The 21,972-nt window shown below is 39.5% G+C and overlaps 1 protein-coding gene across 29 annotated transcripts in view; it reads right to left on the bottom strand.

The window, feature by feature from the left end:
* Positions 1-15,406: 15,406 nt before the first annotated feature.
* cast (calpastatin) overlaps positions 15,407-21,972 on the bottom strand; it is a 78,331-nt gene continuing 71,765 nt past the window's right edge. For 28 of the 29 annotated variants that reach the window (XM_065003248.1, XM_065003337.1, XM_065003254.1 and 25 more), the window contains 17 exons: positions 21,809-21,886; positions 21,364-21,441; positions 21,089-21,169; positions 20,636-20,713; positions 20,293-20,361; positions 19,963-20,067; positions 19,662-19,778; positions 19,403-19,516; positions 19,106-19,195; positions 18,891-18,995; positions 18,557-18,649; positions 18,211-18,255; positions 17,949-18,065; positions 17,621-17,707; positions 17,107-17,124; positions 16,894-17,000; positions 15,407-16,460 (listed from right to left, as the gene is read on the bottom strand). In XM_065003248.1, coding sequence (XP_064859320.1) covers positions 16,902-17,000; positions 17,107-17,124; positions 17,621-17,707; positions 17,949-18,065; positions 18,211-18,255; positions 18,557-18,649; positions 18,891-18,995; positions 19,106-19,195; positions 19,403-19,516; positions 19,662-19,778; positions 19,963-20,067; positions 20,293-20,361; positions 20,636-20,713; positions 21,089-21,169; positions 21,364-21,441; positions 21,809-21,886 — 1,374 coding nt within the window. In that variant the 3' untranslated portion in view covers positions 15,407-16,460; positions 16,894-16,901. Of the gene's footprint in view, positions 16,461-16,893; positions 17,001-17,106; positions 17,236-17,620; positions 17,708-17,948; positions 18,066-18,210; positions 18,256-18,556; positions 18,650-18,890; positions 18,996-19,105; positions 19,196-19,402; positions 19,517-19,661; positions 19,779-19,962; positions 20,068-20,292; positions 20,362-20,635; positions 20,714-21,088; positions 21,170-21,363; positions 21,442-21,808; positions 21,887-21,972 lie in introns of those variants that run through there. The other variant, XM_065003258.1, reaches the window with a different exon arrangement.

Below are 21,972 nucleotides of genomic sequence, written 5' to 3'. Positions count from 1 at the left end.
AATTAAACTCAACTCCATGATGGAGTTGCCCGGGAACTGATGTGGGCGGACTGGATCTCCAACGTCACATAAAATTAAATAAATGTAATGGTAAGGCAGGTTTGGAAAGGAGAGCTCACCTCTTTGCTGTGCTATGGCCAAGATGTACCATAGGGGGGCAGCAGCTGGTCAATCCAACTCTGTAATCTCACTACCATGAAAAATATTTCAAGAAGAGCAAACACACGCATGTTGTCTTCACAAAAAGTCCTATTCTAGTTTTTAAATTACAATGTAAATCTGTTATGTTGGATAAAAAATACATCAGATCCTTTTCAGGTATCAGGGCTACAAATAGCGTACTATTACCGGTAGTTACCGTAGCTACAATACTGTAGGACTGTTAATCTCAGTGTAATAAAAACCAGTTGAAGGAGGTAATACAACTAGTGAATCTGGTTCAATATAGAGGAGGCCTGATACCTCTATCTATATGGATCTAATTTTGAGTGTCTAGACTCTAGAGAGAGAGAGCGACGTCTGCAGAAAATGTGTCTGTGCGTGCATGTGTGTGAGTTTGCATTTGTGTCGGGTCAAACAGGTGCAGGTGGTAAAATGAGGACACTTGGCATACTACGGTTTATTGTAGAATGAATGAAAGTTCATATACAGCAGTTACATCTGGTGTATATTTGATCAATGTCTATTGGATCATTGTTATCAAGTAAACATATGGACTTTTAACCTTTCATTCAGAATTGTTTTGCAAACAGCAATACATGAACATTCTTAGGTCTCCTTGTCCTGGGATTTACTATGATCTTCTATGTTGCGTCATAGAGCAAAACAGAAAACATGTGTGTGTTTGTGAAAGTCTCAGCTCAAACCTTTCAGATGTTACAGAAGTTTTTGTAAGAATAGCCATTTTTGGGATTCGCCCTTGTCTCACAAACACTGTTCTAGTTCAGCCCCGTCAATCGCACATGCTAATGGTTGGTATTGGTGGATGCAAAAGAAATGGACAAATCCAATGTAAAAACAGGAGTCTGTAGCTCAAACACACAATATTTAAGAGGGGTTAGAAGTACTAAATCACACCAGCGTGACCGTGAGACTCAAAAAAGCTTTCCCACAATATTCTGAAAATGTTGCTTTAAGGTTGTGAACACATAAATGTGAACTACTATATTTTCTATCAAACAGCAATATTGGTCATTAATTTTAATATCAAATATAGGCTGCATATCACTTTATTGTAGGAACAGTGACCTAAAAAGCTGCTTCATTACATCATACGGTAGAGTTCATGCTCTGATGAAATGGTCAAGCCTTAGTACTTTATTGACAGAGTCAATTCATTTAGATTTCCTCAGATATCTTTATCTGTTTTAGCAATGACAGAAGTACTCACTAAGCATCGTTGTTGGTTGGCTGTGTATTGCTTTAACATGAACTGGAGTTAAGGTAGCTGGATCTGCAGCTGTGCTCCAGTACTCAGTGCTGCTGCAGCTGGTCTAGGTCACACACCTGGGCAGAGTGGTTCGGGTTAGGAGAGGTGATCCACACTTGGCAATTGTGCAAACTAGTTACACCAGAAAAAAATGAGGTCTTGATTTTAAATGTGTTGGTATAAAACAATACAATATAGTGCTAAAATAGTGTTGACAAGTACTATTTATACGGACTCTAAATACTTTTGATCTTGACTGAAATTTCTATGCCGGTGGTTCTAGAAGTCCAGAGGTTGGTTGAGACATAAAGTCATTGTTGATATTATGAAATTGTTCACTTTCTGTTGGTCCATGAGTTTTACCTTAGTCAGAATAGATACATATTTGTGTAGCATCCAGTATATTGCAAAGCAATAGCACTAGGCTATATCCCTGATGAGGGCTATCGCTGGTAGAGTAAGTTTCTCAAAACCAAGTGAAATGTAAAGAAAAAAGTGTCTGAACATTTCTACAGCATGCCTTTTACGTCAACAGTAGAGATTTGGTTATAGAGGAATAGAGGAATATAGAAGAATAGTTAGACATACCACAATACAGGTTGAGTTAGGAGTATAAAGTTACCGTATACAAGTGACAAATACAGACAACAACTTCCAAACAATCAACAAGAGGATATAAAGATTATTTCTTATTTGGGGAAAAATGACATATACATTGAATATCATCTCTACATTACAAGTGTGTGTGTGTGGCTCACTCTCTAATAGGCCTGGTGTGTGGCTGTGTGTTGTCACATAGGGGTGTTGATCAGGCAACACTCGGCCATGTTACTTCAGTTCCTCCCCTGTTCTCTGGCAGATGCTTGGAGGGAAAAGAAAGCACTTTTGCCGACCCTCAGCTAACACTCGAGACACACCACAAGTCCACAGCCACTCAAGATGACCCCATTGGGACTGGTATGGACAATGGTGTGTTTGATGACAACAGGTAGGACCACAATATTCTGTCTACCCACTGTCATCAAGTTCTTCTCTGTTGAGTCCTCAGGAACAGCGTTAGACCCACCTTGACAACTAGTGCAAGTCAGAATGTTAAATGTGTGTGTTATTTATTTGCTTGATGGAGTGTTGAAGAGGCCCCTTTGTTTTCTTTAAGTTTCTTTATATAAAGTTCTTTAAAATATTTAAGTGATATGTTTTAGTCTGCGATGATTAAATAACAGTAAATAAACAGTATGCTGGAGCCAAAATGCACAGACCCTCAATATTGGCTCCAAGACATGACGGAAATTCAAAGACGACCAAGAGCTATTCTTAAATCCAACGAGAGCTCTGCAGTTAAGATATTTATACATATTTCTGCGATTCATTACATATGGAGAAGCCAAGTGAAACAGTTCAGCTGTCACGAACGTCATCAGGGAAATGACCGGACCAAGGTGCAGCGTGGTGAGCGTACATTTATTTTTTATTTTGAATGTAGCCAACGAGAACCAATGAACATGCCACTTACCAGTGCTATGCAGGTCACTAACAAAGACAACTACCCACACCTAACGTGGCAAAACAGGCTGCCTAAGTATGATTCCCAATCAGAGACAACCATAGACAGTGGTCCCTGATTGAGAACCATACCAGGCCAAAACATAGAAATAGAAAACATAGAAATAAAGATACTAGAATGCCCACCCTAGTCACCCCCTGGCCTAACCAAAACAGAGAATAAAAGCCTCTCTATGGCCAGGGCGTGACATCAGCAGTGTCTCGCACAATGTTTGCTTCATAATGTCGCCTTTATAGATAAGTCTCTCCACTAACCTTTCATTTGTGTTTCTTCATGGTTCCAAGACGCTGTCATTTAACATTTCCACTATTGCAAAACTACTTGTTTGATGATAGTGTTGGTTTGTGCCTGTTCAGGTTATTTGCTTCACAACACTGGTGAAAGCATATTTATTTAATGACATTATAAGCAGATAATGTTTCAATCTTTTACGGATCTTTGTCAGGTGAAAATATTGTAGGACAGCGTATGTGTTACGGACATCCATCATGTCTTCTTATTTTGATCTCTGTCCAGCATACACTTTTATTTTTATTTTATTTCACCTTTATTTCACCAGGTAGGCTAGTTGAGAACACCTTTATTTCACCAGGTAGGCTAGTTGAGAACAAGTTCTCACACAAATGGCAATAGGACCTCATTCCATCAGTATTGTTTATATACTGTATGTCTCCTTTGATGTGGTAGCAGTTTGTTTAGCCGAACTAAACCTCCATTCACCTCTCCTATCCCAGTGTCCCGCCAGACACTTTCAGAGTCCGACTTCGTCCGCTTCCCCCAGATCAACGACACAGAGGTCCTCACCTGTGAGTGTTCCAGCCGCTCCTGCCAGATGGTCTTCTGGTTCCGCACTCTCCACAACAACCTCGACTTCCAGTTCCTTCTCAGCCTCAACAATGCTGGCCGGACCAACCACGAAGCCAGTGTGGACAAACACCGGTTCCAGGCCAGTAAGCGTGATGGGGGAAGCAAGATGACTTTCACACTGCACATCATCAACATAAGTTCAGAGTACACAGGGCTGTACACCTGTATGCTCCAGAACCAGAAAGAGAATGAGCTGTGGAGGCCAGGAGTTCCCCTGCATGGCACTGACGCTTCCCATTCTTCTTATGGCTGATTAGAGATGAGAAGATGAGATGAATCCAGAATTCCTACATTTCTGACCTAGAACTAGTTACACAACAATGGAATGCACTCTCTTACACTATACTACTTTATTATTATTTTAATGGCCCGAGAACAGACCAATTTCTTGATTTTCAATATTCTCCCGAAGCAGTTTAATTCAGATTTGGAATTCATTTAATTTCCGGTGAAGTCAGGACATCAGTGGGCAATTCAGCCTTGTTATCGAAAATAAAAGCAATTAGAAGTTAATATTCCTCTGTGCCAGTTGAGTTAACGTCTAAGTTTCTTCATCTGTCCAAATCTCTCTCCATGATCTTTTGTGCATTTTGTCTCTCTCACAGTGTTTCTTATATCCATCACATTGTGTATTTTTGTGACCCACCAGAAACTCGGCCAACATTACCCCCCGTCACAAAGCCTCAGCCCCAAGGCATCTGTCACGTTCTGACCTTAGTTCCTTTGTTTTGTCTTTTGTTTTAGTATGGCCAGGGCGTGAGTTGGGTGGGTTGTCTATGTTAATTTGTCTATGATTTTCTATTTCTGTGTTTTGGCCCGGTATGGTTCTCAGAGGCAGCTGTCAATTGTTGTCCCTGATTGAGAACCATATTTAGGTAGCTTGTTTTCCATTGTGTTTTGTGGGTGGTTGTTTTCAGTCTTTGTGTTTGCACCAGACAGAACTGTTTTGGTTGTTTCTTTGTTGTTCTGTTTTGATTATTATTAAAAATCATAAGCACTTACCACGCTGCACCTTGGTCCTCACCTTCTTCCACCGACGACAGCCGTTACAGCATCCCAAACAGCATCCCAAACGGCCGCTGCACCAAAAGCAACTATCAGACCCCAAAAGGTAAGATTCATAAGTTTAACAAGCCTGTCCAATAAGTTGTTTTATTGTAACAGGTTGAATGTTTTAAGCTAAATCCACAAATATTGTCCCATTAATTAGTGGTCTCACTCTCTCTTTTGGAGAACCAGGGCTATGTTTGTAACCACAATGTTACGTAACTAGTTACGTTGACACGATATACGTCCCAGCAGTTTAAACATTATTTAACAGGTTTTCTGTTGTGTTTCAGGCTGTGGCTCCAAGGTCCTCTGGCCGTTGTTTGGAGTGCTGCTGGACCTGGCTGTGGCTCCAAGGTTCTCTGGCCGTTGGATGGAGTGCTGCTGGCCCTGGCTGTGGCTCCAAGGTTCTCTGGCCGTTGGTTGGAGCGCTGCTGGCCCTGGCTGTGGCTCCAAGGTTCTATGACTGTTGGTTGGAGTGCTGCTGGACCTGGCTGTGGCTCCAAGGTTCTCTGGCCGTTGGTTGGAGCGCTGCTGGCCCTGGCTGTGGCTCCAAGGTTCTATGACTGTTGGTTGGAGTGCTGCTGGACCTGGCTGTGGCTCCAAGGTTCTCTGGCCGTTGGATGGAGTGCTGCTGGCCCTGGCTGTGGCTCCAAGGTTCTCTGGCCGTTGGTTGGAGTGCTGCTGGACCTGGCTGTGGCTTTGATCTCCACACTGTACTACTTCAGCCGTGAGTCTCTTCTCTCCTTCCTTACCTGACGATAAAGTAATATAGAATAACCAACAAGGAATGAGCTCTAGTGCTGTTTGTAATTAGCATAGTCAATTATCAAAGATGCTGGTCATACAGGGCCAAAGACATTCTTGAGATGCGGATGCTTAACTTGGACTTTTGTATAAAATGTGCATTGTTGTCAAAGGAATATTGTTGTGAAAATTTGAGTTACAAGTATGGATAACACATTAGGAACCCAGGCTCAGAGGCCTTAACAGACACAAACATTTCACATGTTTGACAAAGCAAAGGCAATAAAGTTCACTTGGGCGTAAATGACAATATCCAAATGTATGCATTCTGTATGGGATATCGATATACATGGAGGCAGTAATGTATTCTTGTTTAATGCAGTTTTTGTATGTAGCACATAAAAAAGAAAATATATTACAGTTACTCTGCTGTTCTGAATTCGTTTTTTGCATGTGCTACCGGACTACCCAAAAAGTGTCGACATCAGTATGCCAAATAAGTTCTCGTGTAAACTTCACAAATCTGTGACATCTTCCACTTCTCCTCCCCTTTTCTCACAACACGATAAAATCTATCTTCCTGCTGCTGTATCAATCTCGGGGACTTACTCTTTTTCTCAGAAATAGATCTGAGCCTGTATTCATAAAGTGTCTCAGAATAGGATCAGTTTGGCCTTTTAGATCACAATGAATACGATTACATGTGATTGATCACTTTCTCTATTTGACAGTGTCTTTGTCCCTGTATTCATCTCTGTGTATTTGACTTTCTTTGACTGTTTATCTGCCTCACAGGAAAGGACCATTGGAGTAATTCAGAGCGCCCACACTGCAGACTCAGAGACAGTGCTGTATTTACTGTATGTGTCCTTACAGGGATCTCCTTCCACTTTATGAATCTGAAGACTGTTTTATTAGCATCTTACTTTTCTATTCTTTGTAAATTACAACAAAGAAACAGCCTGAAGTTCCAACTGTCTAAAAGAAAACATTTATGATTCTGTTCACAATGTTAATGTCTCTGGCTATGGATTTGTAATTAAGGGAATGTATCATATATATAAAACCTTTATACTGAGCAGGTATTACTCTCATGTGCTAGTATTGCACCAATGCTATGCATTCTGCTGCGGTAGCCTGATGTTATGATTATTGGATGTGTGCAACATGTATTGATGATAAATAAAAGCTGTAAAAAAAACATTTAATTACTTAATGTCTACAGACTGTCATCTTATCACAGGGACCAGATAAAAGGGTGTGTCTACAGCAGTGTGTGTGGTATTTCCTCGTTTAGCTGTTGAGTTGGAGACTTAATCTCACTGTGTGTTTAAACGCAAACATAATCAAGCCTGCTCTCCACTATTTCACTTCACATTGCAGATAGCAGGGACATTCTGTAACACTGTGTATAAAAAGTATTTATTGATAACAACAATAGTCTACATGATAAACACACAGACAACGACTGTATAAAACAGCATGCACACCTTTATCATTTGAATGGGATGATAAAAACATATCTTTGTTGGTTCTCGACGAGTGAACAAGACCATTTCCTATGTGACAGAGAGCGCGCGCTGCGCACATTGAGATTCTATTGCTATCTCTCTCATTGTTCTTTAAACTTTGAGTCCCTCATCTTGACGCTGAAACAAAACAACCGCAGCGCGACCACAGACCACGCCACAGGCAGAGAGCGAGAGGAAAATAAAGTGAAAAAGCATGTGTACATTTGTCAGACATTACAAAACACTCAACTTTATTTCAACTCCTGGCATTGCATTGAATGTCTGTCACATTATTTTTTATGTGTCCTAACAAAAATAAATTGACAAAGTTGACTGCAGTCGTTGATGGTGGAATTGGGCATCAGAAAAGTGTACTTGTGTCACGTTCGCTGGAATAATTACCGGACCAAGCTGCAGCGCGATATGGTTTCCACATATCGTACAAAACAAAGAAAGCGCAAACAACGAACCGTAACTAAGAGTTGTACCATACACTAACTCAAAACAATATCCCATAAAACACAGGTGGGAAAAAAAAAATGCTCCTTAAATATGATCCCCAATTAGAGACAACGATAGACAGCTGCCTCTAATTGGGAATCATACCAAACACCAACATAGAAAAGAATAACTAGAAAACCCCCCAGTTACGCCCTGACCTACTCTACCATAGAAAATAAGGGCTCTATATGGTCAGGACGTGACAACATGTCATTTTTGTTCATAGACTTTATTTTACAGTGGTTATTACCTAATCACTTTGTAATAATTACAATTTGGTTTATTTGGGATTAATTGAAAAAAATAATCACTACGTATTTGATATAGTAGCTGACAAACTGTTTCTTTGGCATTGCTATCATATTATTTCCTATTAAATAAATAGGAAACACTTTAATTTACACTCTTGGGTAACACTTTGTTTTACATACAGTCCCCTAAACACCAGTAGAAACAGGACTGTCAAATAATTACTCAGTTCACTTAAATCAAGCATTCTATGTACTCTTTTTATCAACATGTTCTGGTTAAGACATTGCATCTATCTGGAATGGTAAGTGGTTATCCTGAAGAGAGATGTGCTGAACATTTCATAGAATCTGAAGATATTGTAAAAATACTAATAAATGTACAAGAAATATGAATGCTTGTTGCGGAGCATAATAAAACTTGACATTGAAAACTATAACTGAAAAGTAATCCTGTCATTTAATCCATGATTTCTGTTTGAGCATAGTACAAATAATGTATATCACTCATAAATATACACTTGAACAAACAATGTAATATCTATCAATGTAATATTAGGATTACATGAAACACAACAGCGCTCCTAAAATGTTTCTCTTTTATTTGCTTTGAAAGATATTTGAAAAGAGAATGAAACAATGATATTGTGATCAGAACAATAGTAGTATATTTAGTTAAACACAAATATAATATATAGTTAATCCTGTGTACAAAATGTAATGTAACTATGGTTGAAGATATAATTTTTTATATTTCTGCTATTCTCATCATTTGTAGTATTTGTAATCTCATAACTGTATTTATTTATATTTCCTTCTGACAATATAATTGTTAACTTGGGCTCATCCATTTCTGTTACTATTGTTACACCAAAAGGCAATCAACAGCAGTGGCAAGAACCACTTTTATTTACATTTTTCATTCTTTCATTTTCCACAAGCTTAAAAATCCATAGCTTTTTGAAAAATAACAATTATTAAAAGCCAATCATATACTGTACACAAAAGTCCCCTATATCAAACATTTGGTTAAATACTTTACCAAACTTTTTTTTTTAAACATTTAGCAGACACTCTAATACAAAGTGAGGGGGGTGGATCAGCTTTAATATTGCAGATAGATGGTTGCTTCCATCAATGTAATTGTCTGCATCATTTCCAATCCCCCATATATTTTTGGGGTAAATATATATATATATAAATATACATACATACATACATACACACATTTTTTGTTGTTGAATATACATATTCCCAGCAAACCCTACCACCTCTCCCCAATTGGAGTAAACTGATAAACAATAACACTTAGGCTTCTACCTTCAGCTCATACATATTATACACACTTTACAGACAAAATTTGTTTTTAGTCCTTCCTCTATTTCTGATGTCCATCCAGTTTGATTTCTATTTTTAACTGTGCTATTTCACCAAATTTCTGAACCTATATACATTTTACAGTCCCCGTATGCTTTACATTGGTTATATTGTTGTTGTTCGTCCCACCCTTCAGCTCCATTCAACCCATCCCATCTATCTCAACACCATCCATTTTGGACTTCTATTTGCTATATATTTTTCAACTGTGCTGTGATGCTTCACAAAAGTACGGAACCTTTCTATTCTCCTAGTTATTACATATTGTAAATTAAAGAAACATTTTTGCTAAAATAATGATTATATTATTGATCGATTGACTGTGACTTTTCAAATCACCCAGTATTATTATCTGCAGATTTAGTTCTAGGTAAATGTTGCAATTCATCAGCCATTCCTGGACCTGTGACAAAAAACGAGCTACATATGGACAATACCGAAATAAAGTATCTAATGACTGCGTCCTCGCAGCAGAATCTGCAGAGCTGGGAAGAATGTATACCCCATATATATAACATTATATTTGTTGCAAGAATTTTGTATAATCATTTAAATAAAAAAAATTAGACGTTTTGAATCCGGCCTCGTTTTGCGTGTCAATTCATAAACCATGGTCCGTGGAGTCGGTTCATCGAAAATCTCTTCCCAACTATTTAGCAATTTATATGGCACATCTGTAAATGTTTTGGTCCTTAAATTAAATTGGTATATATTTTTATTCATCACAATTTTCTTTAACCATTTTAGATATTTAATGCAGGGCCGACAGACAAGTTGCTTTTCCCCAATTCCACTTGCATATTCCATTTTTGTGGTAATGCTGCAATTAGTTGGTTGTAATTTTGGGTAGAGCATACATTTCCATATGTCGCATGTGTGACATTCCACCAGTCCAACGTATGAGGCGGCAGGGTAGCCTAGTGGTTAGAACGTTGGACTAGTAACCGAAAGGTTGTAAGTTCGAATCCCCGAGCTGACAAGGTACAAATCTGTTGTTCTGCCCCTGAACAGGCAGTTAACCCACTGTTCCTAGGCCGTCATTGAAAATAAGAATTTGTTCTGACTTGCCTAGTAAAATGAAAATTATGATATCATTTACAATAATTATACCTTTTTAAACATTTTAGCAATTAGCATATTTGAGTCTTTTCCGGTTGATTAAACTGAGATTGCAACAAACTTTCTAAGGCTTATTTAACCAGGTAGGCTAGTTGAGAACAAGTTCACCCAACTGTAGCTTCTGTCTCTTTCCTTCCCACAATGCATAGAGCCCCTATAAGGGCAGGGGAAATTATCCTGCTGCTGTTCCATCTCAAATGAGAGGAGCCTTGTTCTAACTACATTTGAATGGCAAGTTACTCACACACTCTGTCTAATGTAGTGCTAAATGTTCAAGGAACTCTCTCTCACAGGCATTCCCCAGTCATCCCTCCAGACACAAACAACACACGCACGCACACACACACACACTGTTTGGGGTCGGAGAGACCTCGTTGTGAGTAAGACAGGGAAGCCCAGGTAGGGTTAGAGAGAAAGTACTATGGATGGTTAGGTGAGTCAACACAGATACAAAGGAATAGAAACTGTCTGACTGGTTCTTCCTAGACACCCACCTTCTAACTACATGACCCACCAACACAATGCACAATCCCCCTGTGGTTATGAGTTATTGTGTCACTTATAGTGGTATTAGGCAATGACATTCAACATGACATTCAGATCTTTTGTTACTTTAGGCTACATTAAAGCAAGTAAAAGTGCTCTTTCCTTTTCCCATGTCAAGGAAGAGCATGAGGTGACACAAGACATTATTGCAACATGAACAAGGTGAGAGGAGCACTTAATTACATCTCTCAAATGGAAACTCAAATGGAACAGTTATGCCCACAGCCACCCCAGCTAGCAAATTTGGTTCCTTGGAAGTTGTGGGAACATATGTTCTTGGTTTCACATTGGTTGAGGGAACAAAGCCTCAGTGGTGTAAAAAATACCCAATTGTCATACTTGAGTAAAAGTAAAGATACCTTCATAGAAAATGACTAAAGTGAAAGTCACCTAGTAAAACACTACTTGAGTAAAAGTCTGAAAGTATTTGGATTTAAATATACTTAAGTATCAAAAATAAATGTAATTGCTAAAATATACTTAAGTATCAATTGTAAAAGTATAAATCATTTCAAATTCCTTATATTAAGCAAACCAGACTGAAACATTTTCTTGTTTTTTTTTAAATTTACGGATAGCTAGGGGAACACTCCAACACTCAGACGTAATTTGCAAATGAAGCATTTGTGTTTAGTGAGTCCACCAGATCATAGGCAGTAGGGATGACCAGGGATGTTCTCTTGATAAGTGAGTGAATTGGACCATTTTCCTGTCCTGCTACGCATTCAACATGTAACGAGTACTTTTTGGGTGTCAGAGAAAATGTATGGAGCTAAAAGTACATAATTTACTTCAGGAATGTAGTGAAGTAAAAGTTGTCAAGAATATAAATAGTCAAGTACAGATACCCCCAAAAAACTACTTAAGTACCTTTGGGTGCACGAGCTCTGTGCAAGACTCCTGCAATGACCTCTTTTACCAGTGATGAAAGAATACTTTGGGCGGGTTTAGGGTCGTGTTCAGCTCCTCATCACACCTGTTTCTACATCCCATGAAGAAGAGCTTGAACGTGTTGCTGTGCAGAAATACATGAAAATGGTCCAAAAGTGGATGCAGACACTTGTTTTACTGTTCTTTTGTCAAGGTAAATCAGACTTTTTCATATTACTATCCTGTAGTACGTTCATTCCCTTCAGATGATCTTTTTTAAGTAATCGATTTGATGTTGCCAGAATACTTGAACTCTCACAGGCCTAGTTCATACAGTGTCATTATATAGGCTTGCCATATAGCATTTTATATTCTATTTTAATTTCCATTTGAATGGTAATTTATTTGTTGTCCAAATTAATTCAGTGTTGTAGTTTTGTCTGGAGTGTATTTTTAAAGTAAAAGTTATTGTTTAGGCTATACCCTGGTAAACCATCATAAAATATATCACGTTCAGCAATTGCACTTTTAATTAATGACACAGGGAAGCAACACATATAGGCACAGACACATGTATACACACGATAACATACACATGTACAGGTATATTTGGTATATGTGGTAGCGGTGGAGTAGGGGCCTGAGGGCACACAGTCTGTGAATGTATTGTAATGTTTTTAAAATGGTATAAACTGCCTTAATTTTGCTGGACCCCAGGGAGAGTGGCAGCAGCTAATGGGGATCCATAATATACAGTGGGGCAAAAAACTATTTAGTCAGCCACCAATTGTGCAAGTTCTCCCACTTAAAAAGATGAGAGACGCCTGTAATTTTTATCATAGGTACACTTCAACTATGACAGACAAAATGAGAAAAAAAATCCAGAAAATCACATTACTTTTACTTTCTATCTCTTTTTGATTTTTAATTTGTTTATACCTTCCGGAAACCTGCCTCACCCAATGTGATACGGAATCGCTATTACTTTTACTCTTATTTTTATTTTTATGACACACTCAAGAACCTCCAGACGCTAACCAGCTAACTAGCTACAAGCTAGTTAGTCATTGTTAGTTTTTTAAAAACCTGGATAACACTCGCCAGCCCAGCCCTGAAAGTTATCCATGCTAACACATTCACTTTTTAGCCCCTATGACAACAACAACCACAACGACTACACCAATGACCACAACCATAGAGCTAACCAACTACAACTGCCAAGTCGTGCAAAGGTAGAATATTTGACATCGTCAACATCACAATTATTCTTATCATTATATAAATGCCCTCATATCTTTGATAGGGTTGATTTGGATACTCAAAGTTGAATTTTCCATTATTGAATGGGGTTGAACATTGTAAATAATTTATCCCAAATGTCTTCCATGTTTGACTTGTGTTTTTGCAGTGGGAAAGGTGGAACCTAGTGCTCCTGTGATTTGATTGTTTGGGCCCCATTTGGCTGCTGGCTGTGGCTTCCTCTTCAACATCACCGTATCCCATTGCAACCCTGAGTCCTGCATTCACTCACCAATATAGCCCCATGTACCCATTCACTCACCAATATAGCCCCATGTACCCATTCACTCACCAATATAGCCCCATGTACCCATGAAACACACACCCACCAAACAAAACAAGAGTATTGAACCAACTGATGTAAATATGCTGCCTTCATTTTTCTGTTAGAATGTACACTCTATGACCAAAAGAATGTGGACAGCTGCTCGTTGAACATCTCATTTCAAAATCATGGGGATTAATATGGAGTCGGTCCCCCCCTTTGCTGCTACTCTTCTGGGAAAGCTTTCCGCTAGATGTTGGAACATTGCTGCGGGGACTTGCTTCCATTCAGCCACAAGAGCCTTAGTGAGGTCAGGCACTGATGTTGTGCGATTAGGCCTGGCTGTAGCGTTAAGATTTCCCTTCACTGGAACTAAGGGGCCTAGTCCGAACCATGAAAAACAGCCCCAGATCATAATTTCTCCAACACCAAACATTACAGTTGGCACTATGCATTGGGGAAGGTAGCGTTCTCCTGGCATCTGACAAACCCAGTTTAGTCCGGTGGACTGCCAGATGATTAAACATGATTCATGCGTTTCCACTGCTCCAAAGTCCAGCGGTGGCGAGCTTTCATATCATTTCCAACACTCCAGCTGATGCTTGGCATTGGGCATGGTGATCTTAGGCTTGTGTGGGGCTGCTCGGCCATGGAAACCCATTTTTGGAAGCTCCCCACAAACATTTATTGTGCTGACGTTGCTTCCAGAGGCCGTTTGGAACTTGGTAGTGAGTTTTGCAGAAATGTTGCAACACTCACAGAAGTGTTGCAGAAATGTGACAAACTTACTTTTTGGAAAGGTGGCATCCGATGACAGTGCCACGGTGAAAGTCTTAATGCCATTCTACTGCCAATGTTGGTAAAATGATATTGCATGGCTATACACCTGTCATCAATGGGTGTGGCTGAAATAGCCAAATCCACTAATTTGAAGGGGTGTTCACATACCTTTGTATATATAGTGTATTAACATTTTCATATACATTTCCATATTTACATTTTAAATTAATTATAAAAAATATTAAATCAATATTTTTATTTGTTCATTTAAAACGTTACAATTATTTTCATTTAGAACGAAGCAATGCCCACATTACAAAAGACAGGACATTTTCTTCTTTAATATGTCAAACATGAGTCCTGTTATGATGTATGCAGCCTAGAAAATTAGTAGTTGAAAAAAGAGAAGGTCCACACTTTTGAGTTTTCTCCCCTAAAAGTCCAACTGAGTTTGTGGTTAGAAAGACAAGTTTCTCTTATTTTTCTCTTGTATTCAGGCCGAGAATGGCAACAACATCCTATAGCCAACAACAGACGTTTATAATCCTGGTTAGTGTTTATTATAAAGTAATTACAAGACAGCCCAACCCCCCCTCCATTTAAAAAAAACAAAACAATTGAACATATGACATTCACAATGTAGTTAGTGATGCTTATAACACAGGTGATTTATGTAGCTTACTACGTTGGTCTATTCTTCTCACAGACACACAGAGACGGAAGACGGAGCGACGTCTCTACTATCAACCATTTAGTTTGTTCTATTACATACGTTTTTACTGAGACATTTGTTCCGTAACACCATTGAAATAGTAGACTTCTCGCTCTCTTCATATAATAGCTTCATGTCGTTACTCAGTCTAATGACGAGATATGTATTGCTTATAGCTTAGTTTAAAATGATGTTATGAGATACTTTTCTCCTTATGAATTTCATGGCCTGTAAATTAAACCAGACAAAAGCTCTGCAGTGACTTCAATAAAACCAAGGTAACATTTTCTAACTCAAATTGTTGGAATTCTTCCCGATACTCATATTCACTTTCTTCCTAGACTTCTATGAATGTTTGGCAGAAATGTGCCATATAAAGCAATATTTTGGAATATTTGAATTATTGAACTATAGTGTACGTAATTGTGTGTGTTCTTGTTACTGTAGGACCATGTTAGAGTGAACCTCTATCTCCGTTACTCTCTATTAGTAACCTCTTACAAATCTGAATGAAAAGACAGAAATGGTGAAAAAACATCGATTTTTATTATGTTTTATTTACGACACTCAAATTCTACTCCTCAAGCGCCGAAGGCCGTTGCAAAAAACAAAAGACACAAAAAGAAGACTTGAGTCGAGGTTGAACACACGTTCCAAAACTCAAGGTGGAAGGAGCTTTGTAAAATAAAATTAAAAACACCTGCACTGCTTTGTACAAGCGAAAGATGGTCCTAATATTACATGTGAAAATATTTCTAAAATAGTATAACTTTCTTCCCTTTAACTGCAACACAGATATACAGTAAGTTCCCTATACCGAAAGACCCTCTTACACAAATGTATTATAATACTGTCATGTCTTGTTATAGGCATTCATTTATTTATTGGCAATGTAAATATATAGAATTGCTCACAGATGCATCCGTATCAAGCAGATCATTTCCTGTAAATCCTTTTATACGTTTCAATATTGAGCAGACTGTGCTGTACACTAGTGTATTATGGTGGGTGTCCACTTAAGAGAAAACTCACTCTTCTGTGTAGATCAATATTGGACAGACATCCCAATCCTACATAACCCCTATTTACTGTTCCTAAACACATGACACTCACTATTACCCCCAACGCTGTAGCAATGTTGCAGCAACATCACTACAACGTTGGGGCAATGCAGACAGTTAGCTAGGATGGACAGTCAGTCAGGCCACTTGAAAGGCAAAGCCCAGATTTAATTTTCCTTACAGGATTGGACAGATTCTCTGTTCAATCCTGGGAAATAAGTCAGGACAAACTCCCTCCCTCGCTCGCTCTCGTTCCCTCTCTTTATTTTGCTCTCCTCGTTTCAAATGAAAGAAACCAAAACCTAGTACAATCTTCTGTCATGTGCGAAACCAAGCAGGAAAGGCGTTGCACACTATGGTGTGTGTGTGTGTACATGCGCATGTGTGTAAGTGTGTGGTCATGTTTAAAAAAAAAATCCAGTATATGTTCTCCACCATTTAGAAAAATAGAATCATTCACAGCAGCTCCCTCAAGTGGCGCCACCGTGTGGCAGGGGACATGTAGTGCGCTAGAAACCTGCAATATATCAGAAACGTACATCAGTCAATGTCACAGGAGAAGAATCAAAAACCTGTCATAATAAGTATGCCAGGCCAGTAGATTCAGACTAAAAAGTATGTATGCTAGTACTTTAGGGAATAAGAGACGTGCAAGCATGCTTTACAGTCACATTGTCTCCCAAGTGGCGCAGCGGGTCTAAGGCACTGCATCTCCGCTAGATGCGTCACTACAGACAACCTGGTTCGAATACAGACTGTATCACAACCGCCCGTGATTGGGAGTCCCATAGGGCGGCGCACAATTGACCCAGCGTCGTCTGAGTTTGGCCGGTGTAGGCCGTCATTGTAAATAAGAATGTGTTCTTAACTGACTTGCCTAGTTAAATACAGGTTAAAAAAAATAAATAAAAACTGTTTCAATAAAGATGGTTGAGTCTTGTAGTCCTTACATAGATGTCTAGCTCTTGCCATCCTTATTTGTGGATGCTGACACTACTTCTGAACTCAGCTGTCCAGACAGATGGTCTATGGATGACGGATCCTCCTTCCTTTGTTTCTGAGGCAAAAGTTCAAGTCAATTAGAGGACATTGATATCAAATCACATGTATCTCAAATTATTATTAGGATCTAATTTCATTCATGTTTTCTATAGTATCCTTACCTTTGACTTTGACTTGCTCTGCAACAAACAAAGTTGAGACCTTGGTCAGAGTGGTTTTAACTTCAGGGGGCACCATGGTCATATGTGATATGGGAGACTTGTATGAAGTCTGGTTAACACTAGAGGGCGCTGTAAGACAATCAACAACGACTGTCTCTATAACCAAATAATCAATGGTTAGACTAGGTTTCAATTAAATCGAGGGTTATAAGCGATGTATTTTAAATGCAATGTCTGATTGAGCTGACATAAGCAGCTTTTGCTATGAATGCAATCTCCACGACTGCAGGAACATTGCCTTTTAAAGCTGAATTGCCTATAACCCGCAATTGGATTCAATCTCGGCCTTCGTTTGCTTTTCCTAAACTAGAAGTCTGCATTAGAAAAATGTGTGAATGTTTTGAGACTTAACTAATATGAAAGCCACAGAGACATACAACTACAATGGTAAAATGTTACTATTTTGACATAATTATTCTAATGAGACCATGTTGCTGCTAGATACCCTCCTCACCTTTGGCTTGTCTCCCTTGGATTTGAACTCGGGGATGTCTGGGAGCAGGGTGCCTGCCAGGTCATCCAGGACAGGGGCAGACATGGGCTGGACAGAGAAACACAAACAGCCAGTCAATTCATTAACCTGCCAACCAACAGAACATCTCAGGGCCTGTATTCAAAAAGCATCTCAGCGTAGGAGTACTGATTTAGGATTAGGTCTCACCCCTGTCTATATCATCTTATTCATTATGATCTAAAAGGCTAAACTGATCCTAAATCAGCCCTCCTACTCTGAGACTCACTTTAGTGGTATGTTAGGTTGTTAGTGTGCAGTAGGTAAGTACCTCCAGTCGGGGCTGTCTCTGCTCTGTTGTCACGGCTACTGAGGCTGCAGCTGGACCAGCGGATGAAGACAAGTCTCTAGACAAGAGGTCAAGGGCCTTGCTGTCATCCATTGACGGCTGTAAAGAGAGAAGAAGATGGTCGCTTATGTACTGTACATCTGGTTTACATGACTTAAACATGACCTTTATGAGTTGCAACACAGTATGACATTGAATATGACGGATCTGTGCGATTATAGATACAATTGGACAGAAACCTCACCTGCTTGGGTCTAACATCAGCCTGGACTTTGGCCTCTGCCATTGCCTTTGAGAATAAAAGAAACATAACCTTATACAGCCTTGTTTACACCCTATATCCACCTCACATAACTTATTGGCACAGGGTAAACTGTTTTTTATTATTTAGTCCAAAAGTGATCTGAATGGTACAGTACTATTTATGGTTTATTGCTAAATGTTCTGGGTGTGTAGTGGAGCGTAAATTCACAAAGGTTGTTTACCCATTTATTTACACACCTATTAGCATTTATGTTAACATTAGCACATTAGATTAGCATGTTCAGGATTCTCCATTTTATTTCCTACTACAACTATGGACATGTTACCTTTCGGTCTTTCTCTGTGGGCCGGTACTCAGCTGGAAGGCTGTCATCCCTCTCCCCCACTTTGGTAAGCTTCTCCTCTATAACCTTTTTCTCCTAGGATGAGCAGAGAGCAGACTGATGTCAAATAGCCAATATGAGCTAATGCTATCTGTTACAGGTTTAGTTGCATTGCGGTAAAGCTTCTATTTTGACCAAGGAATAATCTCGAAAATGCAGATTATTTAGCCTTTGTGCAACAAAACTGCCTAAGGCAATTTTCCGTCACACTTTAAACTAAGTATATCTTATGTAGGCTTAATGAAGCATGCATAAACGCTTTATAAAACCTAAGTACCTTGACGATGTCTCTGACTGAGACAGGAGCAGGCTCTGGGATAGGAGCCTTGTCCATCAGGGAGTCTGACAAGGTATCCAGAGCATCTACTGTCCCTCTAGATAGCTACACACACATACACTGACAAGTTACAATGGGAATCTGACTGACCCGATATCTTGGACGTGAATGAAGCATAAAACAACAATGATATCACATGAAGTATGTCTCAGTACCTGACGGTCAACAGCAGATTTGACTGCAGGAGCAACAGCTGGGGCTACAAAGTCCCCTGCCAGGGCATCCAAGGCAAAGTCATCTGAGGCCTGGAGTCAAAAGAGAGAGAAATTAAAAAACAAGAACACGGCATGTACATGTTAATTAAGCTGTTATACTACTGATAATGAAAAAACGAAGAGACGTAAGCAGCTAGACATAAAAACACATATTGGATGATCATAGATCTATACAGAGCAGACCAATCAGCGGATGGTTTTATAAGTGAACGATCAATCGTAGAGAGTGTTGTTCACCTGTGTGGGAGGAGCTGGGGGGCAGAGGACAGGAGAATGGACAGCTGGAGCCACACAGGAAGACATGAAGTCACCTGACAAGATCTCCAGAGCCTCACCAGAGTCCATGGAGGGCTGGGGGGAGAGAGAGAGAGAGATTCCCTCGCTTCAAAAATTCCTGGTTCTCTTTAGTGCTGGTTCCTTCTGGTTCTTCTAAAAGTGATAAAGAATTTGTCCTCTTAGCTCCCAATGACTTGCATTCTGCCAATATGAGACTCACCTCTGGCTTCAGAGGAGGCAGGTCTTTGACTTTGTTTTCTGTGAACCTGTACTTTGGTGGGAGTGTGTCATCTCGCTCACCCACAAAAACTCCCTTCTTCGATGTGAGTTTGCCCTCCTGAAGAGCAGAAATTAACACAAAATAATGTCACACACAAGTTTCGCACCTGTGGCCATACGAAATACCACATTAACTCTATCCGTCACAGCAGGAGTTTCTGTCATCTTCAGGCTAAACAATTCAGCTATGAGCCCCATAAATAAAGAATAAAGAAAGGGAATACAAGTCTGTGTGAGTATACCGTGACTATGTCCTCATGTCTGATCTTGGGAGGTTCAGGTGCTGGTTCTGGAGCAGGCAGAGAGTCTCCCAGAGCACTGAGAGCATCCAGGGACATGGAGCCACCCTGGAGACACAGGGGACAGAGAGAGAGACACACAGACAGAGAAAGGAACACAGAGGCAGAGAGGGGGAAAGTGAAACATAGGGAGGGAGATTAGATAATGTGATCAACAGTACACTGGATGGTACATAGAACATGAACAACTGCAATACATCTCTACTGGTCTTCCGTAAAATACTAGTATTTCATTGGTTGTTAGATAGAAACTTTAGCCCTCAAATGACAAACCCCATCTGTCTTCGGCTTGGTGTCCAGTGGGGAGTCCAATCCTGACATCAGAGAGAAGTCATCAGCAAACTGAAACACAAACACAAGTCAATAGATAACAGCTTCACAACCCGACATAAGTATAACATAGAATAGTTGAAGAGTTTGTTGTCTATTTGAATGGATATAGCATTTTTGATGACAAAGTACTCAACACAACAGTAGCACAGCATCAGCTGCAACATTGGACATCCCAGTTTAACACTGGACATAAAGCGTTTGTCACTGTTTATTGTGTATTATGCATGGCTTATGTTATGTAGTCATGCAGGATGTAGGACCTGCTTTCTTTGGTGTTATTTACCTTTTCCACCTTAGCTTTCTTGTCAACGGGGGGAGCAGGACACTTGGTCACAGGTGCAGACTTAAACTCTTCAGCTTTCTGGAAGAAGAAGAGAGATTATTTGGTTTGTTAAATACGGTTTCTTAGGTTCTAGTTAAGAGGAACGTTCATTTGACGCCTTCACTAGAAAGCGGTTGTGATAAACAGTTGTGATAAACTATTACAGCTGACACTGTCAAAATGATATGTCATGGTCATCTTGTAAGCATCCTTAATATGTCATGACATGATAAGCAGTAGGTGGCTAGGAAGTTAGCTGTCCAACAAGGTAGCCTACATTGTGCTATGTATCATTATGACTGTGTTATGTCAGTTGACACAACTTGATATTGGTTCTCATAACAGTTTACCATCTCATGCTAATAACAGTTTTACAATGAAGGGTTGAAGAAAATATTATCAGTCTTTGTTTACCTTGATGGGAGCGGGTGGAGGTGGAGAAAAGTTTGAAAAGCCAGCAGATAAGGCATCAATGGCAGCCAAGTCTTCCACTTTCTGTCAACAGATGAAATATCATTGGGTTATAATGACACCTCACTTCTTATTTACAGTATCACTGGTCAGGACCTCAGTCTCACCCAAAAGACTATGGGACTAATAATCATTCTGTAACCTTATGCATGTTTTAGGGAACAGGGCTCTAATTGATTTATAAGTGATTATAACCTGTTAATAGTGCAAAGTCTCACCTTCTCCTGTTTCTGAGGGATGGGAGGCATTGAGGTTGTGAACCCAAAGTCCAGAGCCTCATCGGTGCTCATGGGTTTCTGATACAAGTAAACAAACAAGCAAACAAATAACCTCAGTTATACACAAAGCATTACAGCAACAGTTTTGTCTTCAACTGCACCACTAGAGGGCGAGTCAAAATAACTCCAACCATTTAAAAGAGACCAGGAGCAAAAGAACCGACACACCCACCAATGAAGAAGAGTTTGTTGTCTATTTGCATGAATATAGCATTTTTGATGACAAAGTACTCAACACAACAGTAGCACAGCATCAGCTGCAACATTGGACATCCCAGTTTAACACTGGACATAAAGCGTTTGTCACTGTTTATTGTGTATTATGCATGGCTTATGTTATGTAGTCATGCAGGATGTAGGACCTGCTTTCTTTGGTGCTATTTACCTTTTCCACATTAGCTTTCTTGTCAACGGGGGGAGCAGGACACTTGGTCACAGGTGCAGACTTAAACTCTTCAGCTTTCTAGAAAAAGAGAAAGATTATTTGGTTTGTTAAATACTGTTTCTTAGGTTCTAGTTGAAAGGAACAGGGACCAGCTAATTTCAAGC

The sequence above is a fragment of the Oncorhynchus nerka genome, linkage group LG2, assembly GCF_034236695.1.
Source record: "Oncorhynchus nerka isolate Pitt River linkage group LG2, Oner_Uvic_2.0, whole genome shotgun sequence".
Taxonomy (NCBI): Eukaryota; Metazoa; Chordata; class Actinopteri; order Salmoniformes; family Salmonidae; genus Oncorhynchus; species Oncorhynchus nerka.
The sequence above is the reverse complement of the archived record's forward strand: the minus strand, read 5'-3'. Positions and strand labels throughout refer to the sequence as shown.